This window comes from Prionailurus bengalensis, chromosome B2, assembly GCF_016509475.1.
Source record: "Prionailurus bengalensis isolate Pbe53 chromosome B2, Fcat_Pben_1.1_paternal_pri, whole genome shotgun sequence".
In the NCBI taxonomy this organism is placed as follows: domain Eukaryota; kingdom Metazoa; phylum Chordata; class Mammalia; order Carnivora; family Felidae; genus Prionailurus; species Prionailurus bengalensis.
Window position 1 is genome coordinate 2,667,504 of NC_057349.1, and position 10,732 is coordinate 2,678,235.

General features: G+C 42.5%; 1 protein-coding gene across 1 annotated transcript; it reads left to right on the forward strand.

The window, feature by feature from the left end:
• The first annotated feature begins 6,379 nt into the window (after positions 1–6,379).
• LOC122490248 (putative olfactory receptor 2B8) lies at positions 6,380–9,473 on the forward strand. Its single transcript, XM_043592846.1, has 2 exons — positions 6,380–7,288; positions 9,360–9,473. The coding sequence occupies exons 1-2, from the start codon at positions 6,380–6,382 to the stop codon at positions 9,471–9,473; spliced, it is 1,023 nt and encodes a 340-aa protein (XP_043448781.1).
• The last annotated feature ends 1,259 nt before the right edge of the window (positions 9,474–10,732 follow it).

The following is a 10,732-nucleotide window of genomic DNA, read 5'->3' on the forward strand; positions in this document are numbered from 1 at the left end:
ATTTTTGAAATCCATGAGCAGGGAATGTCTTTCCATTTCTTTAAATTTTCTTCAATTTCCTTCATAAGCTTTCTATAGTTTTCAGCATACAGATCCTTTACATCTTTGGTTAGATTTATTCCTAGGTATTTTATGCTTCTTGGTGCAATTGTGAATGGGATCAGTTTCTTTATTTGTCTTTCTGTTGCTTCATTGTTAGTGTATAAGAATGCAACTGATTTCTGTACATTGATTTTGTATCCTGCAACTTTGCTGAATTCCTGTATCAGTTCTAGCAGACTTTTGGTGGAGTCTATCGGATTTTCCATGTATAATATCATGTCATCTGCAAAAAGTGAAAGCTTGACTTCATCTTTGCCAATTTTGATGCCTTTGATTTCCTTTTGTTGTCTGATTGCTGATGCTAGAACTTCCAGCACTATGTTAAACAGCAGCGGTGAGAGTGGGCATCCTTGTCGTGTTCCTGATCTCAGGGAAAAAGTTTTCAGTTTTTCCCCGTTGAGGATGATGTTAGCTGTGGGCTTTTCATAAATGGCTTTTATGATCTTTAAGTATGTTCCTTCTATCCCGACTTTCTCAAGGGTTTTTATTAAGAAAGGGTGCTGGATTTTGTCGAAGGCCTTTTCTGCATCGATTGACAGGATCATATGGTTCTTCTCTCTTTTTTTGTTAATGTGATGTATCACGTTGATTGATTTGCGAATGTTGAACCAGCCCTGCATCCCAGGAATGAATCCCACTTGATCATGGTGAATAATTCTTTTTATATGCCGTTGAATTCGATTTGCTAGTATCTTATTGAGAATTTTTGCATCCATATTCATCAGGGATATTGGCCTGTAGTTCTCTTTTTTTACTGGGTCTCTGTCTGGTTTAGGAATCAAAGTAATACTGGCTTCATAGAATGAGTCTGGAAGTTTTCCTTCCCTTTCTATTTCTTGGAATAGCTTGAGAAGGATAGGTATTATCTCTGCTTTAAACGTCTGGTAGAACTCCCCTGGGAAGCCATCTGGTCCTGGACTCTTATTTGTTGGGAGATTTTTGATAACCGATTCAATTTCTTCGCTGGTTATGGGTCTGTTCAAGCTTTCTATTTCCTCCTGATTGAGTTTTGGAAGAGTGTGGGTGTTCAGGAATTTGTCCATTTCTTCCAGGTTGTCCAATTTGTTGGCATATAAGTTTTCATAGTATTCCCTGATAATTGTTTGTATCTCTGAGGGATTGGTTGTAATAATTCCATTTTCATTCATGATTTTATCTATTTGGGTCATCTCCCTTTTCTTTTTGAGAAGCCTGGCTCGAGGTTTGTCAATTTTGTTTATTTTTTCAAAAAACCAACTCTTGGTTTCGTTGATCTGCTCTACAGTTTTTTTAGATTCTATATTATTTATTTCTGCTCTGATCTTTATTATTTCTCTTCTTCTGCTGGGCTTAGGCTGCCTTTGCTGTTCTGCTTCTAGTTCCTTTAGGTGTGCTGTTAGATTTTGTATTTGGGATTTTTCTTGTTTCTTGAGATAGGCCTGGATTGCAATGTATTTTCCTCTCAGGACTGCCTTTGCTGCGTCCCAAAGCGTTTGGATTGTTGTATTTTCATTTTCGTTTGTTTCCATATATTTTTTAATTTCTTCTCTAATTGCCTGGTTGACCCACTCATTCGTTAGTAGGGTGTTCTTTAACCTCCATGCTTTTGGAGGTTTTCCAGACTTTTTTCTGTGGTTGATTTCAAGCTTCATAGCATTGTGGTCTGAAAGTAAGCATGGTATAATTTCAATTCTTGTAAACTTATGAAGGGCTGTTTTGTGACCCAGTATATGATCTATCTTGGAGAATGTTCCATGTGCACTCGAGAAGAAAGTATATTCTGTTGCTTTGGGATGCAGAGTTCTAAATATATCTGTCAAGTCCATCTGATCCAATGTCTCATTCAGGGCCCTTGTTTCTTTATTGACCGTGTGCCTAGATGATCTATCCATTTCTGTAAGTGGTGTATTAAAGTCCCCTGCAATTACCACATTCTTATCAATAAGGTTGCTTATGTTTATGAGTAATTGTTTTATATATTTGGGGGCTCCAGTATTCGGTGCATAGACATTTATAATTGTTAGCTCTTCCTGATGGATAGACCCTGTAACTATTATATAATGTCCTTCTTCATCTCTTGTTACAGCCTTTAATTTAAAGTCTAGTTTGTCTGATATAAGTATGGCTACTCCAGCTTTCTTTTGGCTTCCAGTCGCATGATAAATAGTTCTCCATCCCCTCACTCTCAATCTGAAGGTGTCCTCAGGTCTAAAATGAGTCTCTTGTAGACAGCAAATAGATGGGTCTTGTTTTTTTATCCATTCTGATACCCTATGTCTTTTGGTTGGCGCATTTAATCCATTTACATTCAGTGTTATTATAGAAAGATACGGGTTTAGAGTCATTGTGATGTCTGTACGTTTTATGCTTATAGTGATGTCTCTGGGACTTTGTCTCACAGGGTCCCCCTTAGGATCTCTTGTAGGGCTGGTTTAGTGGTGACAAATTCCTTCAGTTTTTGTTTGTTTGGGAAGACCTTTATCTCTCCTTCTATTCTAAATGACAGACTTGCTGGATAAAGGATTCTTGGCTGCATATTTTTTCTGTCTAGCACCCTGAAAATCTCGTGCCAATTCTTTCTGGCCTGCCAAGTTTCAAAAGAGAGATCAGTCACGAGTCTTATAGGTCTCCCTTTATATGTGAGGGCACGTTTACCCCTTGCTGCTTTCAGAATTTTCTCTTTATCCTTGTATTTTGCCAGTTTCACTATGATATGTCGTGCAGAAGATCGATTCAAGTTACGTCTGAAGGGAGTTCTCTGTGCCTCTTGGATTTCAATGCCTTTTTCCTTCCCCAGTTCGGGGAAGTTCTCAGCTATGATTTCTTCAAGTACCCCTTCAGCACCTTTCCCTCTCTCTTCCTCCTCTGGGATACCAATTATGCGTATATTATTTCTTTTTAGTGTATCACTTAATTCTCTAATTTTCCCCTCATACTCCTGGATTTTTTTATCTCTCTTTTTCTCAGCTTCCTCTTTTTCCATAACTTTATCTTCTAGTTCACCTATTCTCTCCTCTGCCTCTTCAAGCCGAGCTGTGGTGTTTTCCATTTTGTTATGCATTTCGTTTAAAGCGTTTTTCAGCTCCTCGTGACTGTTCCTTAGTCCCTTGATCTCTGTAGCAAGAGATTCTCTGCTGTCCTGTATACTGTTTTCAAGCCCAGCGATTAATTTTATGACTATTATTCTAAATTCACTTTCTGTTATATTATTTAAATCCTTTTTGATCAGCTCATTAGCTGTTGTTATTTCCTGGAGATTCTTCTGAGGGGAGTTCTTCCGCTTGGTCATTTTGGATAGTCCCTGGCGTGGTGAGGACCTGCAGGGCACTTCCCCTGTGCTGTGGTGTATACCTGGAGTTGGTGGGCGGGGCCGCAGTCCAACCTGATGTCTGCCCCCAGCCCACCACTGGGGCCACAGTCAGACTGGTGTGTGCCTTCTCTTCCCCTCTCCTAGGGGTGGGATTCACTGTGGGGTGGGGTGGCTCGTCTGGGCTACTTGCACCCTGCCAGGCTTGTGATGCTGGGGATCTGGCGTATTAGCTGGGGTGGGTAGGCAAGGTGCTCGGGGGCAGGAGGGGCAGGCTTAGATCGCTTCTCCTTAGGTGATCCACTTCAGGAGGGGCCCTGTGGCAGCGGGAGGGAGTCAGATCCGCTGCCGGAGGTTTGGCTCCGCAGAAGCGTAGAGTTGGGTGTTTGCGCGGAGCGAGCAAGTTCCCTGGCAGGAACCGGTTCCCTTTGGGATTTCGGCTGGGGGATGGGCGGGGGAAATGGCGCTGGCGAGCGCCTTTGTTCCCCACCAAACTGAGCTCTGTTGTCAGGGGGCTCAGCAGCTCTCCCTCCCTTTGTCCTCCAGCCTTCCCGCTTTCCGAGCAGAGCTGTTAATTTCTGACCTCCCAGACGCTAAGTCGCGCTTGCTGTCGGAACACAGTCCGCCCGGCCCCTCCGCTTTTGCAAGCCCGACTCGGGGGCTCTGCTTGGCCGGCGAGCCGCCCCTCCGCCCCGGCTCCCTCCCGCCAGTCCGTGGAGCGCGCACCGCCTCGCCGCCCTTCCTACCCTCTTCCGTGGGCCTCTCGTCTGCGTTTGGCTCCGGCGACTCTGTTCTGCTAATCCTCTGGCGGTTTTCTGGGTTATTTAGGCAGGTGTAGATGGAATCTAAGTGATCAGCAGGACGTGCGGTGAGCCCAGCGTCCTCCTAAGCCGCCATCTTGCCGCCCTTAAGAAAAATTTTCTGCATAGATTTTTTGTGTGGAGACCACTGATCATATGTTTATATGAAATCAAATGAGGTATAAAATAGTGTGAAATACCGTATCCGCTCTCCAAATATTATGAATATTTGATGCCTGTTTTGTACCTGTTTCTTTTATACATCATTGGGTCCTGCCCCAAACCTGATTCAGGTTGCAAAAGTCTTAGACGAATTAAAAATGCACGGTAGGGGCGCCTGGGTGGCGCAGTCGGTTTAAGCGTCCGACTTCAGCCAGGTCACGATCTCGCAGTCCGGGAGTTCGAGCCCCACGTCAGGCTCTGGGCTGATGGCTCAGAGCCTGGAGCCAGTTTCCGATTCTATGTTTCCCTCTCTCTCTGCCCCTCCCCCGTTCATGCTCTGTCTCTCTCTGTCCCAAAAATAAATAAACGTTGAAAATAAAAAAAATAAATAAATAAATAAATAAAAATGCACGGTATGCCCTACCATTTGAATATGATACAACTGAAGGACTCATTTTCTGATGCCTCTTTGGTCAGTGTATAACTATTCATCTTCTTCAGTTACAGTAAGCATTGGATGAAAATGGTCATCACCCAACCTCATATCTGGCAATGTGTTTGGTCCATTGTCACTAACTCTGAAAGGTAGCTCCCAGGAAGGTGATCATTGACATAATGTGGACAGATGTCTGAGATTTTGTATAACACCAAAATGTTGGTTTCTTTATATCTTTCTTTATACTACTTTAAGTTTTGCTTTATAGTTCTTTGACCCATCATTGCTTTGAGAATGTATCTGTCTTTATCTCTGTGTGTTTATCTCTTTATTTATTTTATCATAAGGAGTGATGTAAAACATTACAGATTGTATATATTTACATGGTTGGCTAAACTTTTTAAATGTTTATTCTGATTAGGATGTTGATAAGGAATAATCCTACCTCTTTCAGGAATTTTATGAACTTTAATTGATAACGTGTGAGATGGAAATCTCCAGAAGGAAGAGGAAAGTGTTGGTCAATGGATTTTAGAGTTCTGATTCCAGCTGGTTCTGCACAGTCAATGAATTTTCAGAGTTCCTGTTAAATTAGTATGATAATTTGACGCATTTTTCAGGCAAAAGTTAAGAATTTTAGCTGAATGGTGGTTTTCCGGTTTTCTCTGATTGTTTAAGTTTTTTACTACCTTACCAAAAAAAAAAAAAAAAACAAACAAAAAAACCTGTGTCTTTCCAAATATAATACATTAGTTAGGCAATACTGCTGACTGTTTATGCAGAAATAGCAGTGAGATTTTGAATGTAATTGAATTCTTCATATAAGTACATTCTAGGTCATAAGTTCCTATATCAGAATGCTTTTTCCACAGTAAGTGCTCATATATATATATATGTATTTTTTAATGTTTATTTATTTATTTTGAGAGAGAGACAGTGAGGGAGCAGGGGAGGTGCAGAGAGAGAGGGAGAGACACGGAATCCCATGAAGGCTCAGTGCTGTCAGTGAAGAGTCCAACACAGGGCTTGAACCCACGACGCATGAGGTCATGGCCCCAGATGAAACCAAGAATCGGGTGCTTACCCACTGAGCCACTCAGGTGTCACCATATTATTTTAATGCATGTGTGGTGTGTATAAATCCAGTTGTATAGAATCATGAGACACATATTTATAATAGCATCTCTCCTCTCTGAATTTCTGATTCTTTCTGATAGCCCTTCTTCTTTTCCCTTACACATTTTTACATAACTTAAATCTGCAACATACATACCTTTTTATAGTACTTTAAGTTCTAGTAAGTGTGGACTGTAAGATCTTATCCCTATGACTGATGCAAACACAAGGTCCTTATTTGATATTTCTCACATTAAATACTAATGATTTACTTATTGTGATAATGTGAACTGTATTGGTATAAGTTATGTCAATTTCCATGAGTATGTCATTATTCAAATTATTACTGATAAAGTCCATGACGTTGTCCTCTCATACAATCAATACAACCCCCGCCACCTTTTTTTCTTTTTGAAGGTTTCTCGTAAAAATTGCTAAATACTTGGTCTTAAGAGGATATATATGTGGTATGAAAGGATGGACCTGAAAAATGGAAGTTCTCTCACTGGCTTTATCCTGCTGGGTTTCTCTGACCGGCCTCAGCTGGAGCGAGTCCTCTTTGTGGTTCTTCTCATCTTCTATCTGCTCACCCTGCTGGGAAACACAACCATCATTGCGTTGTCCCGCCTGGACCCACACCTGCAGACTCCCATGTACTTTTTCCTCTCCAACCTAAGCTTTCTGGACCTGTGTTACACGACCAGCACTGTTCCTCAGCTGCTGGTTCATCTCAGGGGAGCAGACAAGTCTATCTCCTTCACTGGCTGTGTAGCTCAGCTGTTCATTGCTCTAGGGTTGGGATCCACAGAATGCATTCTGTTGGGGGTGATGGCATTTGACCGCTACGCAGCCGTCTGCAGGCCCCTGCACTACACAGTGATCATGCACCCCCGTCTGTGCACCCTGATGGCTTCTGCATCGTGGTTCATTGGTTTTGCCAACTCCTCGTTGCAGACGGTGCTCATCTTTCTTGTACCACTTTGCGGGAGAAATAAAATAGACCACTTCTTTTGTGATGTTGCCCCACTGCTCAAACTTGCCCGTGTTGACACCACTGGGAATGAGGATGAGATCTTCTTTGCCAGTGTGATCATTCTCCTCATACCTGTGGCATTAATCACGTTCTCCTATGGTCAGATAGTCAGGGCAGTGTTAAGAATAAAGTCAGCCACAGGGCAGAGGAAAGCTTTTGGGACATGTGGGTCCCACCTCACGGTGGTCTCCCTGTTCTATGGCTCGGCCATCTATGCTTACGTCCAGCCCAGCAACAACTACTCCCAGGATCAGGGCAAGTTCATTTCTCTCTTCTACACCATCGTCACCCCCATGGCCAACCCCTTCATATATACCCTGCGGAACAAGGATGTGATGGGGGCAATGAGGAAGGTGTTGTGTAGGGGCTATGACTCCACATGACTGGGGAAAGACCCTTTCATGGAAGTCTTCGAATGCCAGAATCTTTAAGATTTCTGTGTCCTCCACATTTCCCCTGACAACTCTGAAGGGAGCTTCCTTAATTCATTCTTTCATGCAAGTGAGTGTTCAAACTCCAAGTTCATGGACGCATGGCAGCCTCCAGAGACGCTGAGTTAGTGTTCCTAAACCATCTGCATCATATTAATATTGTAAAAAGTTTCACAGGATTTTCTCATTTCACCCCCTTTTAGAGAACACTATTCCATTGCTAATTGCAAAGGACGGGTACAAGACACCATAATACATAGCAAAATAAGAATAAAGACCACTAGAACACTGTAATAAATATTAATACTGTAGCATTTTCTCACAAAAGCTGGAGGCTATTGCTGATTCTCTCAAGCAGCTCACGGCTCTGTGACAATGGCTGTAGCCTGACTGGATCACAACTTTTTCCCAGAAGCAGGAGGGCAAGTGTAGGAAAAACAAACCTTAGCTCGGACAAAAGTTGCTAACATCCATCCTGGTAAAGCTGTTCAGATATCAGGCCATGGTGTCATGTCGCCATTGTGATACTGTTTTCATTTTGAAACACACTTCTTTGTTTTGCAACAAATTTTTTCTTTAGAATTCACTTTTATTAGTTTAGTGTTTAATTAAATTTTTATGGTCATTCCATTAGAGTTAACCTACAGTTTTATATTCTTCCCGGTGTACAATACAGTGATTCCACATTTCCGTCATCACATGTACTCTGTTTAATCTCCGTCACCTTTTTAACCCATCCCCCAGGCCCTCCCCTGTGGCACCAGTGAGCCCAGAGAAGGGAAGGGACATTCTCAGTTACATTCGTCCCTACCTTCTTAGCCCTGTCCTGGCCTTGGGGCTGTCACACGTTAGCATAACGGCAGGGTGTGCAGTGTAGGTTGACTGCACTCTGAACACGCCCTCTGCGTCCTGCTAAACTCACTCCTGGATCAGTCATCAGAGTGCAGTCACCCCTGTGAGACCCTCCAGTACCTCCTAGTCTGCACATTTCGCAGCTACTGTTTGCCAGAGTCCCACTATGACCGGGCTCAAGGAGGAGGCAGGAACAGGTCACAGACCCCTGCTAATGCCTCCCTTCACAGATGACTGCTTTTTGGATGCTTGTTTTGTAACATGGGTGAGAGCTCTCTTTCACCACAGTGGTGTTGTGGCATGTTTGAGCCCTGATGGTGCAGACTGGGAACCACTGTGTGTGGACTCGTGGTTTGCAGGGGAAAGAGGGGCTGCAGGTAGATGCAGAAAGGAGAGGATGAATGACTGGAGATGAGTGGCATCCAGGGAAGGGCTCCCCTAGGTGGCCTTAGACACAGGACACTGGCTTCTGGGAGGAGACATTTCCTTCTTTCCCGCTGTTTTGGAATTAAGTTGACATGAGACAGAGTAACTGGAGAAAACACCCAAAGTTTTATTATCTGCACACAGAGGCCCAATCTGGACATTGAGACCCAAAGAAATGAGGAAAGTAGGTGGTTTGTACCCCACTATAGAGAGACAATAGATGAGCGTGGAATTGACAGGAGAAAGAAAACTGGGGTTTGGAGCTGCAGTTAGCAGGGAATGCGAAGTGGAATGTGGGCTGAGGTAGTGGGTTAGTAAAGAAATAGCAGGTTTATTTCTACAGCCTTCTCAGCTCTAAGGTCCCTACCTGTGGTGACAAGTGGTCATTTTTAGCTCACAGTCATTTCATTCGGGAGATATTTCCTGCTTCCTGGGGACAGAGGAGGGTGTGATGTCCTCCCACCTGCTCTTTCCCCAGTCGCTTCTATTCACGGTGATCAATATGCTGTTGAGGTCCACGTTGGGGGGCCTCCCTGGGTTCCCACACTTGCTCCATTTAAAAAATTTAATTCTATTCATTTACATTGTCGGGGGGATTTATTTTAACCACTGGAGTATTTAAAATCTGGGAGGTCTCTAAGAAGTGTAAGTTCTTCTGATTTGTAAACCATTTCTGAGAATGGTTTCAACCTGTTTTCAGGATGAGGCTGTTCAGTTGTTGTACCTGTGTGTTGAGTCTCAGAGAAGCATCGTGAATGTTTCTACTGACTGGGTTATTTTGGATTTCCATGATCAATGGCATGTCTTGATCAGTGGTCACAGCCTTTGACAGGGCCCCGTCCCCCCGAATCTGTGGTAGCAGGTCACACATAATGCTTTCTCACATTGGTAAGTCGTCATTTCAAGCACTTGGAAACATGAAATAGTTTTGCAAGATTCTCTTTGGAAAGCTTCTTTAGTAACTTATCTCTAATGAGAACTCAGTTTTAATGTATTTAAAGGAAGCATATTGACTAAGAATGTGTTCTTTCTAGCATGAAATCAACCTCTCCCAGGTTTCACCCTCCCGCTTAGAAAAACCATCTCTATTCCCACAGAATGATTCTCTTCATAGTCTGCCGCAACGTGTTACATTTTCGTTAGCATTTAGGTGCAAGCAGCATATATATTCATATATTATTAGACACACACACGCACAGACATGCTCGTGCACAAAATGTGCTCCATAGGCAATGTCCTGTAGGCCAAAGTCTGAACCTTTTTGTGAAGATGATTAGTACAAGAAAATATGTTTCCTTGAGTTTATACTACTTAGAAGTGCCAGGCTCATGCATATTGTATTTCCAATATGTTCTGACATACAAACACACCCTAGGGAATGTGGTAAGAGTTTATCCCTGCAGGTCACATTGAAAGGAAAAGAAAAACAACCTCTTTCCAAGAGGTGGTGGGAGTAATGACTGTTGGTAGAATCTGGTACCACTCAAGAGCTCCATGGAACAAACTATACCCCTATAGACACAATAAGCTAAAAAATTTAGAAGTCACAGTCTTTCAGTCTTTACATTGAAATTTGGATCATAAAGAGTAGCTGTGTTAGTAGATAGGACAACACTAGAACTGCCTCATTTGGTAAGTGTCAATGTGTCCAATGTCAAGAATTGTTTTCTCTACGTTGTCTTCTAGGAGCTTTACAATTTCAGGTCTTAGTTTACATGTTAATCCATTTCAAGTTAATTTTTTGAGCGTTGTGCTATAGGGCTCCGTTTTCATTTCTCAGAATGTATTTACCCACTTTCTTGTGATAATTTGTTAAGAGTCTGTGTTTCCCCATGAATATTCTCGACTCCTTTTTCAAATATTAGTTGTCTGTATGCGGATGGGTTTATTTCTGTGCTCCTAATTGTGTTCCTTTGGTGTATGTGTTCGTTTCTTGATCTAGTAACACGCTGTTTTGATTCCTAGATATTTATAATACAGTTTGAATCAGGAAGTAGGCTGCCTGCAGCTTTGTGCTTCTTTGTTGGAATGGCTTTGGCAATTGGGACTTTTGTGGCTCCATACACATTTCAGGATTGTTTCTTTTTC

Bases quoted from the DNA above. Each gene is read 5' to 3' on its own strand.
- LOC122490248 (XM_043592846.1), top strand. From the start codon at position 6,380: ATGGACCTGAAAAATGGAAGTTCTCTCACTGGCTTTATCCTGCTGGGT. The intron at 7,289-9,359 runs GTGTTGTGTAGG...GAGGCTGTTCAG, and splicing joins TGATGGGGGCAATGAGGAAG to TTGTTGTACCTGTGTGTTGA.